The sequence below is a fragment of the Halichoerus grypus genome, chromosome 4 (genome assembly GCF_964656455.1).
Source record: "Halichoerus grypus chromosome 4, mHalGry1.hap1.1, whole genome shotgun sequence".
Lineage (NCBI taxonomy): Eukaryota > Metazoa > Chordata > Mammalia > Carnivora > Phocidae > Halichoerus > Halichoerus grypus.
In genome coordinates, this window is record NC_135715.1 from 140081649 (window position 1) to 140104859 (window position 23211).

General features: G+C 37.5%; 1 protein-coding gene across 13 annotated transcripts in view; it reads left to right on the top strand.

Moving 5' to 3' along the window:
• The first annotated feature begins 7973 nt into the window (after positions 1-7973).
• The window catches only part of RBM45 (RNA binding motif protein 45), a 33627-nt gene continuing 18389 nt past the window's right edge, over positions 7974-23211 (top strand). For all 13 annotated transcript variants that reach the window (XR_013447238.1, XR_013447239.1, XR_013447237.1 and 10 more), the window contains exons 1-8: positions 7974-8409; positions 12426-12548; positions 14670-14796; positions 17037-17159; positions 18065-18244; positions 21080-21209; positions 21383-21467; positions 21672-21835. Coding sequence is in view for 1 of the 13 variants with exons in the window: in XM_078071032.1 (XP_077927158.1) it covers positions 8110-8409; positions 12426-12548; positions 14670-14796; positions 17037-17159; positions 18065-18244; positions 21080-21209; positions 21383-21467; positions 21672-21835 (1232 nt within the window). In the remaining 12 variants the exon portion in view is untranslated. The remainder of the gene's footprint in view (positions 8410-12425; positions 12549-14669; positions 14797-17036; positions 17160-18064; positions 18245-21079; positions 21210-21382; positions 21468-21671; positions 21836-23211) is intronic.

The window sequence follows — 23211 nt, forward strand, 5'->3', positions numbered from 1 at the left end:
AGGGAGCCCAAAGTGGGGCTCAATCCCAGGCCCATGGGATTCATGACCTGAGCTAAACGCAAACACACCTAACTGACTGAGCCACTCAGGCGTCCTGGTATCTCCCTAATTTCTTTAAATCTATATGGAAATCCAAAACAGTGTCAATAATCCACCCAAAGAGAAGACAGAAATTTTCTTTGGACAGACTAACAACTAAGCTATTAATTAATGTTTTAGGTCTGATAAAAAGCAGAGTAAGAAAACTCACTTTATCCAGGAGAAGCTTACTTTTAAATTCCAAACTTCACTCAAAACACTGCATTCAATTTCTACTTATATGAGTTCTATCAATTCTCTGTATAGGTACAGAATTCACTGAAACTTTGAACAGGGGCCATAAAGAAAACTTTAGTCACAGATACAAATTTATGGCCTTTTAGCAAAATGCATGCACAATAATCATAAAGCCATATCATATAAATACAAAATGTCATCTGAGTACTAGCTAAAGAATCATTTCCATTTTTTATATAAAGCAAAAAAACCAGATTGATTCTTGTATTTATTAAATGTAACCGATAATTCAGGAAACCAGACATTTTTTTTAAAAGAAAAAAAAAATTCTTTCCTCAAATAGATTTCACATGCAAGTCACTTATAAGAAAATGTCCATTGTCATTGTTCAAACTACCAATATTTACCATGTGAAGACATTCACTGCTGCCATCTATCTTTAATCACTGCTGTGCAAGTACCTACGACCCTTTTCAAAGTGCATTAAAACCAATAGAGTCAGCAATGGTAGCAAGGGAGCGGGGCAGGAAGACTAGGAAGGATATCAAGGGAATCTATTTTGTCCTATGATCATTTGGCACTCTAGTAATATTTAGTTTTTTTTTTTTAAGATTTTATTTATTTATTTGACAGAGAGGGAGAGAGGGAACACAAGCAAGGAGAGTGTGAGAGGGAGAAGCAGGCTTCCCGCTGAGCAGGCAGCTCGATGCGGGACTCGATCCCAGGGCCCTGGGATCATGACCTGAGCCAAAGGCAGATGCTTAATGACTGAGCCACCCAGGTGCCCCAATATTTAGTTATTAAGAAGAATTATAAACCTCTTCAACCTCAGCCGCAGCAACTTCTTGCTAGACACGTCTCCAAAGGGAAGGAAAACAAAGGCAAAATGAACTATTGGGACTTCATCAAGATAAAAAGCTTTGGCACAGCAAAGGAAACAGTCAAAAAAACCAAAAGACAACCGACAGAATGGGAGAAGATATTTGCAAATGACATATCAGATAAAGGGCTAGTATCCAAAATTTATAAAGAACTTATCAAACTCAACACCCAAAGAACAAATAATCCAATCAAGAAATGTGCAGAAGACGTGAACAGACATTTCTCCAAAGAAAACATACAGATGGCCAACAGACACATGAAAAAAGGTTCAACATCACTCAGCATCAGGGAAATGCAAATTAAAACCTCAATGAGATACCACCTCACACCAGTCAGAATGGCTAAAAATAACAAGTCAGGAAACAACAGATGTTGGCGAGGATGCGGAGAAAGGGGAACCCTCCTACACTGTTGGTGGGAATGCAAGCTGGTGCAGCCACTCTGGAAAACAGTATGGAAGTTCCTCAAAAAGTTGAAAATAGAGCTACCCTATGACCCAGCAATTGCACTACTGGGTATTTACCCCAAGATACAAATGTAGTGATCTGAAGGGGAACGTGCACCCCAACGTTTATAGCAGCAATGTCCACAATAGCCAAACTATGGAAAGAGCCAAGATGTCCATCGACAGATGAATGGATAAAGAAGATGTGATATATATATGGAATATTACTCAGCCATCAAAAAATGAAATCTTGCCATTTGCAATGAGTGGATGGAACTAGAGGGTATTATGCTAAGTGAAATAAGTCAATCAGAGAAAGACAATTATCATATGATCTCACTGATATGTAGAATTTAGGAAACAAAACAGAGGATCATAGGGGAAGAGAGGAAAAAATAACAAGATGAAATCAGAGCCAGTGACAAACAATAAGAGACTCTTAATCATAGGAAACAAACTGAGGGTTGCTTGAGGGGAGATGGTGGGGGGATGGGGTAACTGGGTGATGGACATTAAGGAGGGCATGTGATGCAATGAGCACTGGGTATTATATAAGACTGATGAATCATAGGCCTGTACCTCTGGGAAAAAAAATTAAATAGAAGAAAAAAATAGATGAGAATAGTATGTAATAAAAATATTATTTCATGCAAAAAAGAGATATAATGTTGTACACCTAAAATTTATATAATGTTGCATGCTAATTTTATCTCAATAAATAAAAATTTTCTCAAAAAAGAAGATATATCTCACTGAAATAGGCAAAGATGTGACACCTGGTATGAGAATGATCACTCTTCCAAGAATGAAGTAATTCTAATGATAAATAGGATAAGAGTAGCAAACACTTATGCATGCTTCTGTGGGCCAGGCACAGCTAAGCGCTTTATATATTATTAATGTATTTATTCCTCACACCAGCCATGTGAGATAGATACTGTTAATATCCCTGTTTTTACAGATGAGGAAAATGAGGCACACAGAAGTTAAGTGGCTTATTTAAAGTCACAAGTTGGTGAGAAGTGGAGACAGATGGTGAAAGGTAAGAGGAAAAGCAATTTTAAATCTCTTTTAATTTTAACAATTCCCTTTTAAGAACAATCTAAGTAACCGTGGGTTGAACAGAATGTATGACACACTGCAGATGCTTAAAGAGAAGTAAAATAATTTTAAATATTGGTACATACCAGTGCTATTTCCAATTTTGCCCGTAAAAAAGAGGGATGTGGTAAGAACAATCAAGGCACCAATAAAACTTACAAGATTTACAAAACCCACATAATTGGAAGTAATAAAAGTGGGAGGAGAAACTCCTTAGAATAATTTGAGGATGAATACTACACAGGCTAAAAGATAAGTGGGATTCTGCTGTTGTAGCGGAAAAAATACCGAAGTAGAATGCATCAGGACAATGTGACCCTGGATAAATGTCTATGAACCCCCTCCCCACCCCCACCCCCACATAGATGTCCACGGCTTTTCCCTCTTGGAATCTGCTCTGCCTGAATCCCTAAACTGGAGTAAGAATTCAGCTTTCCAAACTGCCAATCTTGCAGTCCTTCATGCCACCACCCCCAATTGGAGGCTGACTTCTGCCAACTGTGGGCGGAGGCTCTGCCCCGAATCAGTTCCACACAGAAATCATAAAAGCTGCAGACAGGCCCCTCACCAGAAATAGTTTTATGCTGCACTTAGGGACACCTAGACGCCACCAGGCGAGGGCTAAGGGGAGTCTCTTACTAGCGGGACGGTTGGATACTCCTCTCTGAATGAACCCCAGCCCAAACTGCACTAGCCCATAACCAGTGCGTAGATCACATGGCTGCCCGGCCCACTCCTTCCCAGCCAGTCCCATACCTACCGGAGGGCCAGCGGCTTCGCCCACCGCCTCCCTGGAGAACCCTTAGTAGTCACCCGGGCCTCTCCGGGACCAGAACCTGGGCTGCAAGTTCGAGGCTCGTGCTGCGACAGCAGTGCGTCAAACACCTGCACTGGAGGCCCAGCCCGACATGTGCTGCCGGTGGACGCCAGCCAATAGCAGGCCAGGCTCCACCTGCACTGCTGATTGGCTCCCAGATCCCGCAAGTTGGCAACTCTGGCAGAAACTTAAAAACTTGGATTTGCTGGGCAGTCGCAGGCTGAATCTAAACGTGACAGAGTGAACATCTTTTGAGCGCAGCAGCCCCAAGCCCATCTTTTGTTTTTTGCCTAACCAAAGAGCTAAATTATCTATGCATATTGACCGCGTGTCCCAGTTCTTGCTTGAAGCAGGAACTCAACGTTTTATGAATGGTCCATTAGCATTTGATTGCAGGAATCACATCGTGTCAACAAAAGAATAAAACAAATACTTAGGATGGGCAAGTCACTGTGCTAAGCAACTTGCACAAAAACTGAACTGCAGCTCCAATTTTCTGAGTTACAATTCAGCTGGGAGAAGATTTAAATACATTAAAAGTTAAATCATTATAAATGATTATAAATGTTATTATAAATGAGATACATTAGAAAAAATACAATAAGAACTGACACCCAGGTTGCAAGCTGCTTGCTAATTGCAAAAAAAGAAAACAAACTGATATAAACTTATGAATAGAAACAAAGAGAATTAGAACTGAAGGAGCAAAGAAAGGAGATACGGAGGGAAGGACTGAAAAAGCTACAAGAAGATGAGAGTTTTGAAGGTGGACAGGTCAAAGTTAAAGTTGTGTTTAGGAAAACGTGAGAAAGGAAAGTTGCTTACCCCTGGTTATATAATTACTTCAGTGAGACATGAGTGGTAAGGGGACAGAGAAATAGGAGTATTAAAATAATTTTTAAGTAAGTCAAAAAAGTGGGGCATCTGGGTGGCTCAGTCGTTAAGCTTCTGCACTGGGCTCAGGTCATGATCCCAGGGTCCTGGGATTGATCGAGCCCTGCATCGGGCTCCCTGCTCTGCGGGAAGCCTGCTTCTCCCTCTCCCACTCCCCCTGCTTGTGTTCCCTCTCTCGCTGTGTCTCTGTCAAATAAATAAATAAAATCTTAAAAAAAAAAAAAAAGTTGTTCAACAAAGTACTTGTAATAGGGAAAATTTTGTGTATTAGATATGTAGGACGTTTTCCGTAGTCTAGTTCTCCAGAGCTCTGTCCAATATACTTTATGATTGAAATGTTCTACGTGGGCACTGTCTACTAGCCACAAGTAACTTTGAGTACTTGAAGTGTGGCTAATGCAACTGGGTAACTGAAATTTTTATTATTTTAATTATAGTTCATTTTAATTAATTTAATTAATTTTTATTTTAATTTAAATAGTCACAATTACCAGATGGTTGAATGAAACTATTCTAAGTGGTACCTATGAATCTGTTCTATGATCAACATATTTAAAATGTATATGTCATCAAGTTGAATGAAAAAGGGGTGCCTGGGTGTTTCAGTTGGTTAAGCAGCTGCCTTAGGTTCATGTCATGATCCCAGGGTCTTGGGATCGAGCCCCAGTTGGGCTATCTGCTCAGTGGGGAGCCTGCTTCTCCTTCTCCCTCTGCCACTCCCCCTGCTTGTGCTCTCTCTCTCTCTCTCTCTCCCTCAAGTAAACAAATAAAATCTTTTTCAAAAAAGTTGAATGAAAAGGACCAGGTTGGGGGGGGAATCAGGTGTTAAATATAATTCTCAAACTCAAACAAAGACATGCAAACTCAAGAAAAGGAAGGAGACTTACCCTTTCTCTAGTGCCTTCCACATGCCAGTGTAGGTGCATGAATACAGTATCAGTAGCTAGTAGCCTTACAGCTGGAAAAAATGGACACTCTGGCCCTTATTCATACAGAACAATCTGAAAATTACTAACTGATCACCAATACATATCAGTGGTAAAGCCTATTTAAAAATTTCAAATAAGGCAAAACATTTTTACTTAAATATAATGTATGAAGACTAATATTGGTACCCAGTAAATATCATTGTAATTATATCATAGTTTGAGAACTTTTGGAAAACAATGACAAGAATTTACGATTTTCTCCTTGCATTTCAAAAATAAGTAACAATGTCATCTCTTGTTTTTTTTAAAAAAGAAATTTATTAAGAATTTTGGAAGAAAAACATCAAGGGAAAACTGGATTTCACGTGAAATCAACAAAAGTGTTATCATTCTAATAATTGTACATTATAGGCTACATGTTGTAAAGCCTTGAAAAAATTTAATCTGCTAATGCACAGCACATCTTTTCTTTATTATAACACCAATTAATAATCATTGTTTCAAACCTCAGAATTTTTAGCTGTTTTAGCTACATGTGATTTATGTTCAAATATGATTTTATATGATTTGACACATGGCAAAACTCATTATTGAGTGATAAAAAATGTTCTACAATTGATTGTGGTGATGGTTGCACAATGCTGTGAACATACTAAAAACCATTTAACCGAACATTTTAAATGGATGAATTGTATGATATATGAATTGTATCTCAAGAAAGCTGTTTAAAATAAATAGATGGAGAAGTCATAAAGTCATTAGAGAAAGTAAATTTATTATTTTCCTTGCATATGTGGTATTTCACATGATTGATAAAGAAATTTTGCTTTCCTAGCATTTCCTGATATTTCTGTTCCTGGTTTTGTTTTATTCATCTTTTATCTCTTCTTTAAGAAAAGAAATTAACTGCTCTAAACATCAGCCTCAAATTTTCAGCATACCAATCAGTAATTTTGTTTTACAAAGAATGAAAATTGCCCAGTCTGTAACAGTTCAAGAAAATTATACATTTTCCACTAGATGGCACTGGTGTGCAAATAGTGTTGCTAGAATCCAGATTCTCACATCAATAAAATTATTAACATTGCCACATTGTTTTCATTCACTTTGATTGATCTGGGTAAGACAAAGAGAAGTGGAAAGTTAAAACAAGATACTTCCTTGACTTGCTAAGCTCCAGGGTAAACAGAGTCCTTACTTCACAGATACAGGATGTAAAGCAAGGAGAAATTATCATAATCTTGTGCTAAAGCCAGAGTGAGAACCCACAATCCCTGACTCTTAGTTGCTGTCATACAAGTATACAATATCAAAAGTGGGGGAATGGATACCCTAGTCAAAGGGAACAAGAAAATTCATCTCCATTGTTCCATTGTACACATATTATCTCATTTGATCCCTAAGCTATGAGCTCCGTATATATTATCTCATAAAATCCTAAGTATACAAACCCAATGTATTAGCTTCATAAGAGAAAGAGAATGATCATTTTGTTTAATACTATATCACTTGAATATAGTACAGTGCCCAACACATAGTAGACAGTCAAAAAATTTAGTCCTTAAATAAGTGGATGAATTAACTGAGCTTAACAACTACCCCATTTAGTGAGTAATACTATTTCTCCTTGCAGCTGAGGAAACTGAAGTTGGAAATATGAAGTGACTTGTCCAAACTCACACAATTCAGTGGCGAAAACATTTAACACAATCCGACATTATTTTGCACTATATATTTACATGTAAGTTTTCCACAATAGAAAGAAAGCTCTCTGAGGACAAGGATCATGTTTTTCCTTTTCCTTATTGTTGTGTCTAGCTCCTTACACAGAGCTGGCACGCAGTTGGCACACAATAAATAGTATTTATCTGTAAGTTCAAAGCAACCCAGATCTTAGCAGCCTGGACTTGAACATTCAAAGAGCTCTGCTCCTGGACCACTTTCTGTTTCATTCTTTTCATTTTATTCCAACTCCACTACAAAATCCAGATCTCGTTTCTGGATTTCTCCTAGTTTCCCACTGACCTCTCCTCAAGTCCCTATAACAAGAAGTCTTAGAAGTCAGTACGCATTCCCACTTTGCTTTCCATTAAGATTTCTCCTAGTCCTAGAGCTGAGCAGTCCACCCTTTCAGCCCTCAAATCCCCAGGGGTGCCTGTGGGAGTTGAGCAGATCAGCAGACGGAGATGGTTCTGGTTTTGGCTCTGTTATTTGTATCCCTACTATCTTTGGCTATTCCAAGGGCCTCGATTTCCTCATTCCAATTTTCTCAACAAATCAGGCTGGAATTGGATTATCTCAAAAGTTCTTTATAGCTCTAAAGGCTATAGGGTTTTTAACTTTATCCAGTAATGGTCTTCTATTGAGCTTATGACCAAGATGGCAAACTTTGGGGGAAGAATGCCTGGGCTCTAGGGGTGGGAATAAAGCCAGCGCTGGGAAAGCCTGTGCACCAGACAGTGCTGTTCTGGCCACAGGGAATGCGGACGGCACACCTGAGTTCGAGCCTCGTTTCCGCGGGATTGGACTCCCGAACTGGGTCGGCCTCCCCACCCCCCGGACCGCTAGGGGGCGCTGCAGGCAGCTCCCCGGAAGCTGGCTCCAGGCGCGGCCGGACCGCGGCAGGCGCCCGACTCTTGCGTCTTCCGGAAGCGGAGCGCCGGAGCCACAACGGCTGGGTGTGCAAAGCGGCGGTGGCGGGCGCGGCGGAAGCGAGGAGACCTGAGGGGGACCCGGGCCTGGCTCCCGCGCCGGGGTGGAGCACCATGGACGAAGCAGGCAGCTGTGCGAGCGGCGGAGGCTTCCGGCCGGGCGTGGACAGCCTGGACGAGCCGCCCAACAGCCGCATCTTCCTGGTGATCAGCAAGTACACGCCCGAGTCGGTGCTGAGGGAGCGCTTCTCGCCCTTCGGCGAGATCCAGGACATCTGGGTGGTGCGGGACAAGCACACCAAGGAGTCCAAGGGCATCGCCTTCGTCAAGTTTGCCCGCAGCTCCCAGGCCTGCAGGGCCATGGAGGAGATGCACGGCCAGTGCCTCAGCCCCAACGACACCAAGCCCATCAAGGTGCAGGTGCCCGGGTTGGGGTACCCGCGGGGGTGGGAAGGGATGGGGCCTCCCTGCACCTGAAGCTGTGTCAGCGTGGGGTCCGGGTAGTACAGCCCCTCCTTGGGGCGGACTGGGCAGCGCCTGGCATTCCGGGGGCGGGAGGATGGCGTTCGAGAGAGGGGTGCGGGGGTTTGGACGGTGCGGAAAGAACGTCCGCCCCGACTTGAGCTGCAGAGCTGACTGGGCCTCCCTCCACTCCAGCCGTCACCACTACGCAGCTCTGGACTCCACCGCCCACCTCTGAACCAACACTCTCATAACCCCGTTTACCATGTATAAAAACAGGTTTTGTTTTTGTTTTTGTTTTTGTTTTTTGCTTTTCTTCAGGTTGGTACTGAGCTTAACAACTTGATAAAAGTGTATGAAACTGTGGCCTCTCTGGTGTTGGGCGTTTGCCCAGTACCAGACGAAAGTGTACATGTATATAATGTTTGAATCAAGGTGACTAAAACTGCTGCTATTGTATATTTGTCACACTATTGTGATTTTTAAAATCCTCTTAACTAAGCCCTCTTTGTGAAAGTAGTAATGGCATACGTTTTGTTATTGCCACTTTTCTCTGAAAGCAACCAAAGTAAACTGCCTTAAGAAGAGCCAAATCAGGGCGCCTGGGTGGCTCAGTTGGTTAAGCGACTGCCTTCGGCTCAGGTCATGATCCTGGAGTCCCTGGATCGAGTCCCGCATCGGGCTCCCTGCTCGGCGGGGAGTCTGCTTCTCCCTCTGACCCTCCCCGCTCTCATGTGCTCTCTCATTCTCTCTCTCTCAAATAAATAAATAAAATCTTTAAAAAAAAAAAAAAAAAAAAAAGAAGAGCCAAATCATTGTAATGGTAGTGTAGTGGTATTGTTATTAAATGCTTCTTTGTATACTCTTACTTCACCCTGGAGGTATTTATATTGTTTCCGCACTTGCTTGTGTAAAATTAAAATAACTGACACGTGGCAGGAAGGGTGATTTTGAGTTATTTGGCTTTATCTATGCTTTCAGCACAGTGCTTGGCAAAAGGTAGGCCCTCAATATATCCTTATGGTCAGTAGTAGCCAAAATGTCATTCCTTACTGTCTGTGAACTCAGTTCAGGACCCATTCCTGAGGATCTGACAGTTGCTTAAACTGTACCCTCACCTGTCCTGTAGAAAAAGTTGCTGTGTATGTAATTCTGTTGGAGACTTCCACAAAATTCTCTTTTCCTCGACTTTTTTTTCCCCCTTTTATTCCTCCCATTTACTACAGAAAACTGGTAAGAATATTATTAATCCTGACATAAATGAAAGACTGAAAGATATTTCAGTCTCGGAGGTCTTCCCTATACCTCCATCCACAAAAGAGGGGCATAGGAGTATACCAGCAGTACAGTAGACCACCATAGACATTCCCTTTATTTCCACCTCCCCAACTGTCTGAAATGGAGCAGAACAGATCATCAATAAAATGAATTGTAAGGCCACAGCATATGCTAGATCAGGGGTTGACAAACTTTTTCTGTAGGAGGACAGATAGTAAACATTTTAGGCGTTGTGAGCCACATACAGTCTCTGTGACATGTTCGTTGTTTTTAACAGCCCTTTAAAAATGTAAAAACAATTTTTAGATCATGGGCTGTAGAAAAACAGGAAGCTGTGGTTTGCTGACTCCTGTCCTAGATTGGTAATTTTTATCTCCTTCTAATTAAATTAGCCTAGAGGATTTTTTTATACTTTTGAGTATAACCAGAGATCTCTGGGCAACCCAAAAAGTGCCCCAAATCTCAAACCTGTATAATCCCCTTTCCTTGATTAAATTCCTACAAGAGAAGTAAAAGTCCCAGCACTGAAATGTACCCTCCCTTTTAGCCGCAGAGAAGTTACTCCCCCAAATAATTCAAGTTTAAGTTGTTTTCCACATTTTGGTCCACTCAGTTTCAGCCAGAAGTTTGTTGCACTACAGGACCGAGCTAGACAGTCTTAAGTTCATTCTTCAGCAGGTTCAGCTTCGTCTGTCTTTCACTGGAATGTAGTTTGTGTTTCTTTTTGTTTTTTCTGTATTTCCTGTTAAATTAATTCAGCTTCAACTTTTCTCATGTAGTTTGCTTTTGCAAAGTTCCAAAGGATCTGTAAGACACATAAGAAAATTATAGCCCTGGGCCTGCAGCCAGAAAAGATTGGCTAAGTAAGAGTTATTCTGTGACCAACTACATTATCTGGAGGAAAGGGGTAAAGTCTTGGTTTTCAGCTTCGCAAGAATGTCTCTTATTTAGAGTCTGTAGTCTGAACATAAAGTCTCAGGAGAAATCTCCATTAGGTGGTAATTATTATACATGTGTTCTGCTCAGACATGCCTGCCTTGTTGGAAATTTGAAACACTCTAGACTTCTAAAATTTAGAAATTTGTGATCTGATGACACCTCCAGTCTCAAATCTTAACTTGAGACTCTTCTCCCCCAGTGTCTTCCCATATTCGTAAAGGTTTCCTATTTTATTTTTCTAATGATCATTCATTAGTGATACGTCCACTAGACTGACTTTCTAATGGGTCATTTCTGTATTGCTCAGTACTCTATTACTAATACCTCATGCACTGCTAGTGTAAGTTTATTGAAGGAGTAACAGTAGACTCTAGGAATATGTCTCCAGCTGCATCTTGTCAACGAGGCCCTATACCTCTATGACAGCTGTTTTCTAAGCAAACATACGATCTTCTGTTTCATATTTTTGAAATCCCATGGCTTTATAAGTTCTCTGTCCTTTGGGTTGCTGCCTCCTACTCTGGAATTCCATAAGTTGAGGTTTTCTCATACTTGAATGGTATACAGCCGCCCCTTTAAAGTAGAAGAAGAAGAAAGAAACCTTAAGGGCTTTGTGTGGTGATTTATATTAATTGTATTACATGTCTTCAAGTTATAAAAAAACAAAACTATTCATTAAAATTCTTATCCTTATAGCTCTGTACAAATCCACAATCCTAATTAGAGATTTTAACATTCCTCTAGGATAATATAAAACCAAAACAGTTTTATAAAGTAATGAGTAACAATCTAGTATCATAATCCAAGTAATAAATCTAAGTAATCTAATGTCACAGATGATGTTTCAGTAAAAGTAAATTGCTAATAGTAGAAAATGGAGCCTCAGGTAGTCCTGTGCATTTTCTTGCTCACATAAATCATTTGGATGGTCCCTGAGGTGATCCAGAATATGGTTATGTTACCTTTTTTAAAGGTTAATATTAGAAAGAAAACAGTTAAAAATAATGACATTCTAGACTTAAACCCAACTATATCAATAATTACATTAAACATAAGTAGACTTAATGTGCCAATTAAAGGCAGAGATTATCAGGATTTATAAAAAAAGAAAGACCAAACTAAATACTATTTAAAAGCGACATAAAGATACAAAGTGGTTGAAAGTTAAAGGATAGAAAAAGCTTGTGTGATGTCATACAAAATGGTCTTCAACACAAAGAGTATTAACAGAGAGGGCAATTTCATAGGAATAAGAATATCAGTCAAAAAGTACATAACAATCCCACATGTTTATGCAGCCAGTAATACGGCTTCAAAATACATGAAACATTATTGATAGAACTAAAAGGAGAAAGATAAATTTGCAATCAGGTTTTTATACTCCTCTCTTAGTATCTGATAAAACAACTAGACAAAATCAGTAAAGATGTGATATTTAAATAATACTATTAATCAACTGTAATTGGCATTTATTAGACACTGTATTCAGCAACTACGGAGTATACATTCTTTTTCAATGCACTGACTTCCTCTTGGCAAACAAAAGTGCAAAAGTAAATGCAGACATTGGTATTATATAAAATGTCATTGCAGTAAGATTGCTTTAAAAAAACTTTTTGACAAAACGCTATTACATTGTGTTTCACCTAACATGACTCTCGCACTAATAATGAAGTAAGTATACTTAAGAAATAGGAAAACAGTTAACTGATTTTTTTTATATTATTTTTTGGATTTTGTTTGTTTCTTAGGTTTTCATTGCTCAGTCCAGATCATCTGGAAGTCACCGTGATGTTGAAGATGAAGAACTTACGAGAATATTTGTTATGATACCAAAGTCCTACACGGAAGAAGATCTGCGGGAAAAATTTAAGGTACTTATGTTTTCTAATCAGCTAGCATCTGTGGTAACTTAACAATCCTAAATTGGTTGTATGGTTATTAAATCTCAAGTGTTGTTTGAGTTAGATGATTAGATTGATGGTAGAGAATTAAGGAACTGTTTTTAAGTCATCTATTTCCATCTAGTTTTAAAATATTAAACCTAGAATAAACTAACTTAAAAAAAAACATAAAAACTGAAAAATATTAATGATGGTATTTTCCCCCGTATAAGGAAAACACAGATTCAGGAAAATAAAGTATAAAGCCTGGAGTTTTAAATTAGGTCACATACCTAGTAGGTGGTGGAACCTGCTCTTGGTCTTTACACTTTCAAAGTACCCTCTCACCACTCTGTTGCTCTCATACAGAGGGGAGTCAAGCAAGCCTGAGTGTGTGAACTGTATTATTATTGATTAGTATTGATTATAAGCCTGTGGCATGTAGATGTACTTATTCACAGAAAGGCTCATCCTTTATAGAATTTTTGTCCTAAAATTAAGCCTTTGAAGGAGTTCTATTTAAAGGAAAAAAAACTACAGCTCTGAACCGTATAGCAAGATTATAGTCCATGAAATTTGAAGAGAATTTTAAATCTCTTTTTAGCCATTGATTTTTATATATGTGATATACTTTCACAGAAATTATTAAAAAGCAATTCTTAAATTGTTTTGAGTTGTAATTTTTCATCCTTTTTCTAATAAGTTTCCCAACACTATGAATCAGGTGGGCAACAAGCAAGAAAGAAAAGAAACAAATAGTGAAAAGTAATTTTCAAACATTCTCTGTCCTACCCCAAGTAAGAGTTGAATAAAATATCTCAAAAATAACAACTACCAAAAATATATATTCCATACTTCTTCCAATAGTAAGAAAGAAGCTTTTATCTTACATATTTATAAATTTTTATCTTTTTCTGAGTGAACAAATATGACATTTTTATCCAAATGTATAATAATTAAGTTGCTAACTGGTTACGTGAGAATTTTACAAAATAAAAAATAAACACTAAGGGGGCACCTGGGTGGCTCAGTTGGTTAAGCATCTGACTCTTGATTTTGGCTCAGGTCATGATCTCAGGGTCGTGAGGTGGATCCCTGCATAAGGCTCCACACTCAGCTCGGAGTCTGCTGGAGATTTTCTCTCTCCCTCTCTCTCTGCCCCTCCCCCTGCTCACACACATACACTGTCTCTCTCTAAATAATAAATAAAATCTTTAAAAAAATAAATACTAAGAATTTGTATCCCATATTTCTACCTACATTAAAAGTAAACTTTTAGCCATATTTTTCACATAGAGAATTGACTTTCTGAGTACGTCAGTGTGTTTTAGTGATACACTTTGAGAGGCTCCTCTTCAAAAGAATACATAATCAGTTATGTCCTGTTAGAAGGCAGACAGCTGTAGCTAATGTTTAGTGTGTCCCAGACCCTTTAGGTCTATTAGTTCATTTAACTCTTAAAATAACCCTTTGAAGTAGGTACAACTTTTAGCCCCATTTAACAGGTAAAGAGATAGGCACAGAGAAGATAACTAAACTGCTCAGTTAATAAGGGACTGAACTAAGATTTGGATATGGAAGGTTCAATTCCAGCTTGTAATCACCACTGAGCAAGGCTTTGGAGCTTTCCAAACCATGTACACATTCTTACGTGCCCTCCATGACATGGGCAAATTATTTGATTTCTCAAAGACTCAGTTTCCTTGTCTGTGAAATAAATAGTATAACATATATAGATATACAAAGATATAATATATTGTGTGTATATACATATACATACATATATACATACACACATACATATTATACATATATCCTTGAAGAACTGTTGTAACAGTAAGATAATATATGTAAAGCAAATGCTCAGAAGATGAAAATGAAAATCATCATTATTTTGGTTGTGTTATTATTTGCCTATATCGTTAGTATGGTTCTTTTTCTAGTGCCTCATTAGTTTGTGACATTTGGATTCTGTTATTAAAAATGGCTGTAAATTCTAATTCTCATTTCTAGTTTTGCCAATAAGGGACACAAATAAACTTTAAGTTCTGAAATAATCTGTTCAGTTATTGATTTTGACTCCTCTAAGATCATTTCTTTTAACTCTCATAGGTGTATGGAGATATCGAGTATTGCAGCATTATTAAGAATAAAGTAACTGGAGAAAGTAAAGGTTTGGGTTATGTTCGGTACTTAAAACCATCACAAGCTGCCCAAGCAATAGAAAACTGTGATCGAAGTAAGGATATGTTCATTTAACATATTAAAGACTTCTTAAAAACTTTTAATTATTCTAAATAACTGAATTTAACACTTGGTTTTGCTAATAACCATACCTGCTAATTTAATCCTAGCAATGGGAGTTTAAATATATGTATATACCTAAGATGAAAATTATTTTGGGGCTGTGATTAAGTTTTCATTGAGGCACTGTCTTGAAGAGAAATATGAGCAATTGCATTAACTTAATAAGTGAAAATACTGTTGCCACATTTTGGTTATTATTTCTATAGTAATTTAAGATTTTTAAGTATTAAAAAATTGACTTACCCTTTCAGGCTTTTTTAAAGAATATTTTTTCTTTGTATTAAAAAAAACCTCAAATTTTCTGTTATATTTGTTCATGTTTAACCTAAACCTTAAATAGAATTAAGTATATACTAATAAACATAAAGGTTAAATTTGGGACTTAGTGTAATATTTGCCCACATAGGTAACTAAATATATATTGGGTTAATTTTGAGCTAGAGTGACATTAATTGGATCTTTTGCTGTTGCTGGTATATATAATGAAGAATAAGAATTTTAAAGAAACCAGGGAAAATATCGTTTGTTGTCATACTCCTGGTTATATTGACCTTGAGAAATGAGGAGTAATTAAATTAGTAGGTTTTAGGGTATTATAAAGATCTATATGTACTGGAAAGAATTATTGCTAATCAGTAGAATTCTTTTTTTTTTAATTATATTTTATTATGTTATGTTAGTCACCATACAATACATCATTAGTTTTTGATGTAGTGATCCACGATTCATTGTTTTCATATAACATCCAGTGCTCCATGCAGAACGTGCCCTCCTTAAATAACCCTAAGATACATACCAAAATTTCCTCTCAGATCCTTCTGAATTTCTCAACCAGCATTAATTGAGTACCTATGGTATACTCAGCAATATGTTAAGTAAAAAGATACAAAGGGAATAAATATATAGCTTTTAAGGAATTTAATTATATTGGGTAGCCAAGATCTAATAGACAAAAAATAGTTAAAGAATAATAGAAGAATTTTTAAAAGGCTCTTTGAAAGCAGGGAGTATGTTTTATTTGTCTGTTTCTGTCATTCCTAGTACCTAGTACTGTTAGTTATAGGCCCTCTGTAAGGATTTATTGAGATCTCTATCAAAGATACTGCCATTTTTAATAGACTCAATAAAAATTTGCCAAATGAGAAAATGTTTAAAAATGTGTGGTATGGTCCAACAGTGGTGAGAAACAAGTGCACTGAGAGCATGAGAACACCTCTAGAGGTAAGATTGACATCTGGTATAGAGTAGGCAGGAAAGAGGGTGAGAGCAGTTTTAGCAAAGGCACAGAGCTAGGAGTAAACATGTCTTTGCTTAATACTGTGAAGGCAACAGTCTGAAGAAAACGTAATAATCCTGTTGAGAAATTAGGAGATAAAGTTAACTAAATACATTGGCACCATATATGGGAGGTTATAAACAGTTCAACCTCAGTTAGGATTCCCTTGTAGATTGTTTTAAAAGGAGAAAAATAACTATTAGGACAGTTGATCTAACCACAGTATCAAGGATGGATTTCCAGAGAAAGAATTCAAAGTGACTGGTTTTATCCTTTTAGGAGCCACTGAATAATATGATGAAAGCTATGAATCTTCTCCTTTGAAATATGCCCATATGCACATATACATAAGCATTTTGTTTAAAGTTTCAGAGTTCATGGAACCTTCCCACTTTTTGAAGCTCATCTTTGAGCCCCTACTTAAAACCTTTGATCCAGAGGCAAAGAGACCACTTAAAGAGTTGTTGTAATTAATTGAAGGGAATCTGACTTAGAAACAAAGGCAAAGAAATTAGAGTAAAAGATAACAGCTTGTAAGTGTATTTCAAAGGAAAAATCTTGCTAACAGGTTGAATGTGAAGAGCCCTATAGGATTTTGATGTTGAGCCAGGGAGAACGAGCCATGATGCTTTTTGTAATAGCGGGGAGACTGGAAAGGATAGGATAGAATTGCTGATCTTTCCTGTCTACATTGACCCATAACTTGAGATTCTTGCACTTTTTATTTATTCTTTGCCATCTTCCAAAAAGCAAAGAAGTAGGTCTGGTGCAGATGGCCCTTGTGTAGATTTTGTTTTATACAATTACAGTTAAAAGCTAAGCACTAGCAATAAAGTATATTTGCAGGTGTGTTAAATTTGCTATGAAGTTTGAAAGTCATAGATTCTCTTTTTCAGGTTTTAGGGCAATCTTGGCTGAACCTAAAAATAAAGCATCTGAATCCTCGGAACAAGACTATTATAGTAACATGAGGCAGGAGACATTGGGACATGAACCTAGAGTAAATATGTTTCCATTTGGTGAGTAAAGTATCCTTTATTTTAATAGTATAAGTAGTATATACAATTGGATTTGGATTTCATAAAATATTCTTTAGTCTGTAAACCTCACTTAGTGAATAAAAGTTAGTATGGGGTTTTTTGAGAAGTTTTTCATGACTCCTCATGGTCTTAATATTTAACACTTGTGTAACTAGTATTTAACACTATGTGTAACATAGAAAACTATAATTGGAAATTATTATATTATATTATATAAATATATATTATTATATTTTATGTATAACAGAAATATAATTATATGTTTATATTATATATAATTATATATTTCTATGTGTAACAGAAAAAAATAATAATTCCAATTATAGTTTTCTGTGGTTAGTTATGTATTATCTAAATATTAAACTACATCACTGCCACTTTTTTTGAGTGAGCTTCTGCCTCTGTGTAGGACCAAAAAGTATGAAAGACCTATCCTGATACCCCTCAGTGTGAGTCCTAAGATTTTATCCCTAAGGTACTGCTGCTTTAAAATTAGGGCTAGAGAAAGGAGAGGAATGACAAAAGTAGAAGTTAGCCAAAGGGAGAAGTGAGTGATAAAAGTAAGTCCTATAAATGTTATTTGGCATAAACTTTCTTTTAGGTGAAACTCGTACCATATTTTGCAGTTTTGCATACTAAACATATTCCTCTGAAGTTAGACTACACATTTCTGCTTATATTTCTGTGTCAAAGGCAGGGGAGTGGGAAGAGTTGTCTGTTTTTTCACCATTGGTCCCTTTGATAGTGCTAATGACCAAGAACATACTACAAAACACAGTGCCTTGGTCCAATGCAATGGACTTAATGACAGCTCATCTTACTTGTACCTAAAATGTTGACTGTATAGAAATTAAAAGATGTACTTTTTTTTTATATTGTTGGAGAACAACAATCTGAGTTTTCAAGTTTCGACAAGAATGATAACAGAGGCCAAGAAGCTATCTCCAAACGCCTGTCAGTTGTATCAAGAGTTCCTTTCACTGAAGAGCAGCTTTTCAGTATTTTTGATATAGTACCAGGATTGGAATACTGTGAAGTTCAACGAGATCCTTATTCTAATTATGGTAAAATAATGTCTATTGTTTTTTAATATACTGTGTTTTGTTAAAATGTCTTTTCTCCAGTGGCACTTCTTATGTCAGATACTCTTTCTGTGACAACTTTATGTTTTCTTTTTCTCCACTTTAAACTTTCAAATACAATGATACCTTAATAAATAAACCCCTGAGAATATATCTCCTTTATATAAGTCATTTATTTTTATTTATTTATTTATTTAAAAGATTTTATTTATTTATTCAACAGAGACATAGCGAGAGAGGGAACACAAGCAGGGGAGTGGGAGAGGGAGAAGCAGGCTTCCCGCCAAGCGGGAGCCCAATGCGGGGCTTGATTCCAGGACCCTGGGACCATGACCTGAGCTGAAGGCAGATGCTTAACGACTGAGCCACCCAGGCACCCCAAGCCATTTATTTTTAAAGAATATTTTAACTCCCACAATATGGAGTGTTCTCTCTTTCCAGTTGTACAACCAAAATACCTCAGGATGGGGTCCCTGCACCCTGATTAATGCTAGGCAAAGTTCTAAAACCCTTAAAGCTTCCTCCTCGTCCCTAAGTGTCTCTTTTTTTGTTTTTTAAACTTTATACCTCAAAATGAAACTCCTTCCCTTCATTTCAAGCATCTAATTGCTCTACTTCTCTCTCTACTTCTTCCCAGTCTTAATTATAGCAAGGCTCTGGGGCGCCTGGGTGGCTCAGTCAGTTGAGCGTCTGCCTTTGGTTCAGGTCTTGATCTCAGGGTCCTGGGATTGAGCCCCATGTCAGGCTCCCTGCTAAGTGGGGAGTCTGCTTCTCCCTCTCCCTCTCCCCCCCGACTTGTATTCTCTCTCTCAAATAAATAAATAAGATCTTTTTTAAAAATCTGAAGCAAGGGGCGCCTGGGTGGCTCAGATGGTTAAGCATCTGCCTTCGGCTCGGGTCGTGATCCCAGGGTCCTGGGATCGAGCCCCACATCAGGCTCCTGGCTCAGTGGGGAGCCTGCTTCTCCCACTCCCTCTGCCTGTCTCCCTGCTCATGCTCTCTCTCTCTATCTCTGTGTCTCAAATGAATAAATAAAATCTTAAAAAAAAAAAAATCTGAAGCAAGGCTCTAATATCAGCCATTTGAACTTATTAACTAGTTAATTGGTTAAACCTAATACGTAGTGTTGGCTTAACCATCTTCATAATTTTTTAAGGTTTTTTTTAAGGCTTTTTGAAAATGGAGTTATTGTGGCATAATGGAAAATGGTTGGCATTCCATTTCACAATAGACTCAAAATGCAAATCCCAGCACTGGCACGTAGCTCTGAGACCTTGGCAGTTTGCTTATCCTTTCTGAATCTCTTTCTTCATCTGTAAAAGGGGATTATTAATACCTTCTATGCCAAGGTTAGATAAGAATTAGAAATGCTGTATGTAAAATACCTAATGCAAGTCCTGGCACATAGTAGGCACTCAGGAAATCTCAGGAGCTTATTGGTTTGTTTAGAGAATTGGAGGGGTGGCATAGAGAAGTCATACTTGGCATCTCTTCTAGTACTATAGATACACTCGATTTAGTCCTTTCCGGGTGTTATGGATGTAAGGGGAAGTAGGAGAGTGAGTCAGGTCATCGGGCTGGCAGGCCTGGAGTGGTGCCACTTTTCACACAGACACTTGCACTTACTATTACTCTACCCACCGCTGGTCTCTTAGCACGACTACCCGTCTGAGCCTACTTTGGACCATCTCCAACCCTAACCCAACCTTAGACTATCATTCTTTATTCTGACTCTAAGGCACACACTTTGTGTTTTTTGGCACATTCATTATTATGTATAATTCTATTTATTTTGTATTTCTTTCCCTTTTATCTGGTATGTTGAAATGTATTTGTTCCTTTACCTTCTATATCGTTTCTCTGGTTGAATATGTCTGATAAATAAATATATGTGTTATTGGGCACCTTTTTATTAATAGAGGTATCATCATAGAGTTCTATCTGAATTAGTTTTATATGTTCATTTGCTATCTGAATTTTATTTTCATTAAAATGTTGGGGTGCTTGGGTTTAGAAAGGAACATGAAATTATAGCAGTGTTTTCCCCCAAGTGGGTTATATTGCATATATCAGTTATATATTATATTATATTATATTATATTATATTATATTATATTATATTATATTATATTATATGTATGGGTTATATATTACGAAAACTTTTTGGTTGTGTTACAGGCTCATGGGTTGTCCATATATGGACTCCAGTATAAAATTATCCCCCCATTACAGCATCACCCTCCTGAATTGAAATCTATTTCCTTAGCTGAAAGCTCTCCAAAGAAATGTGAAATATGTGGCTTCTAATCTGAGAGCCTCTGTTCCCTACCTTTTCTTTTTCATAAATAGCACTTTTCCTTTCTCTAGCACTGCAGCAAGCCTGATGACTGTATGCTTTTATCAGGCTATATATTCTCCTCATTTCATTTCCTACTCAGTATGATAGGGAAAATTTTAAAATTTCAAAGCAGATTTCAAAGAATAAAAATGTAAGAAAAACTGTTTGGCTTTAGGTATATCTATCATATAAGAAACACCAATATCCTAAAATTAAATTCATTGGACAGAACTTACTCTAATAATTACACATTTTCCTTAAAATATCATGTTTATATTTTTGCCAGAATCTGGTTTAGACTTTGTAGGAACATAGCTGTTGCACATATGTATAAGAAAACTTTGTTTTCTGACCCATTTGACTCTGTGTTAACTAGTTATGTGATTACAGGCTATTTCTATATTGTTTGATTTTGTGGCAAGACAGGCTTTGGTACCTTGTGTTCTTTTTAACTCCTGATATTCTCTACTTTGTTTTAGGTCATGGAGTGGTTCAGTATTTCAATGTAGCATCAGCTATTTATGCAAAATACAAGTTACATGGGTTTCAGTACCCTCCTGGGAATCGGATAGGTGTTTCCTTCATTGATGATGGGAGTAACGCAACAGAGTAAGTACTATCTCAGGAGGGTTTACAGCAGGGCTTTGGGTATACATGATGTGACTTGAAGAATAAGAATAGAAAGCAGTTGACCTCTTGGGTGAGGAAGTCACACAAAATAAGTTACAGGTCAGAGACTGAATATTTCTAGTTTTCTGTAAATTATCAGTTCTTATCTTTAGTCTTCTCAGAAAAATGGCAACGCAGATGGTAGCAGCACAGCTTGCATCAATGGTGTGGAATAACCCAAGTCAGCAGCAATTTCTGGTAAGTAGGTAAGAATTTAACCTCTTTCATACATCAGTAGGCTATAAAATAAATGTGGCCTTTGTTTATTACTATGTAAGAAAATTTTCAGAGCTACAGTACAAGATCACATAGAAGTCATGATATAGATCTCTTTAGCTCTTGGCTTAAAATCCTTAAAGTGCAGTTTTTCTTTTTCTTATTTTGTACCTAACTCTTCAACAGCAATTTGGAGGAAATTCTGGATCACAGTTGCCTCAAATCCAGACAGACGTTGTACTTCCATCGTGCAAAAAAAAAGCCCCTCCTGAAACTCCTGTGAAAGAAAGACTTTTTATCGTGTTTAATCCTCATCCTTTACCTTTAGATGTATTAGAGGATATATTCTGGTAAGATTTCAATTCCACGAAGTTACGTTTATAATATAATTGATTTAAACCAGTCATTTAAGCCCTCTCACAAACTTGAAACTTCCTATATCTAATACTTATCAGATAGAAATGATCTGTTCTGTAGTTTAAAAAATTCTTTATTTATATCACCTTTTAAAATACATGATCATTTCTTTCTCTTCTTTATTATTTATACATCTTAATTCTCCACACAGAATTCCCTGTTACTTTGTTTTGAAGACATAAAACAGTATTGTTTTGGGGCGCTTGGGTGGCTCAGTCGTTAAGCGTCTGCCTTCGGCTCAGGTCATGATCCCAGGGGCCTGGGATCGAGCCCCGCATCGGGCTCCTTGCTCGAAGCCTGTTTCTCCCTCTCCTGCTCCCCTTGGCTTGTGTTCCCTCTCTCGCTGTCTCTCTCTCTCTGTCAAATAAATAAAATCTTTAAAAAAAAACAAAACAGTATTGTTTTGAAAAATTGCATGCATAAAATGGACAAATCATTTGTTTCTTGATAGAAAATACATCTGTGTCGACCTTTCCTCTAGAATTCTTTTTATATAACTTTTCCTTAGTGATTGTAATACAGCTGAACAGAGTAGCATTTTCTATTTTGTCAGCACTCTGTTGGATCCTTAAGGATTATATTGAGTAAATAATTACTTGATTGTAAGGAAGAGTACATAATAAGTGTAGAAAAAGGAAGGCTCTTGTTTATTTTTGTGTTTTTAATAGAACTCCTTTAATCTTAACTTTTTTCTTTTTGGTCTTTTTCCTGTTTGCCTTATAACAGGGTTAGCAAAGGAAAAAAAAAAATAAGAAGCTCATTGAAGAGCTGCACAAAACATCAGTAGTTCGAATATTTTGACTTATTTAACTGATTCATGTAGTTTATTTCTTGAACATTTCCTTTGCGCCAGGCAGTCATCATGCTAAGTGCAAGAGACATTGTGTAAACAAAAGATATGATGTAAATAAGACATAATAGTTCTTGTCCTCTGAGAACTAATCTCATGTAGGAGACAAACCAGTGAATAGGATACTACAACCTAGTGAGGTTGGTGTTGTGAAAAGGAATGTCCAGGCTATGAAATACATAAGGGGAGCATCTATTTCTGAAGCTCTAAGAAGCAATGTATAATGGAGACCTGACAGATAAAAATAACTTAGCTAGAGAAGAAAGGATTTGGGGGGCAGGGGTGGTTATTTCTGCAAGAGAGAATGTGAAAGGAGATGGTTAGAGTATGGAATTTGAGAGACTGGGAGGGAGGGTGAAGTGGGAGAGGACAAGGCCTATGTCAAGGAAGGCCCACAAGCTATGTTAGGGAGTTTGTCTTCACCCTGGATGGGATTTTTAAGGAGGAAATGATCAAATC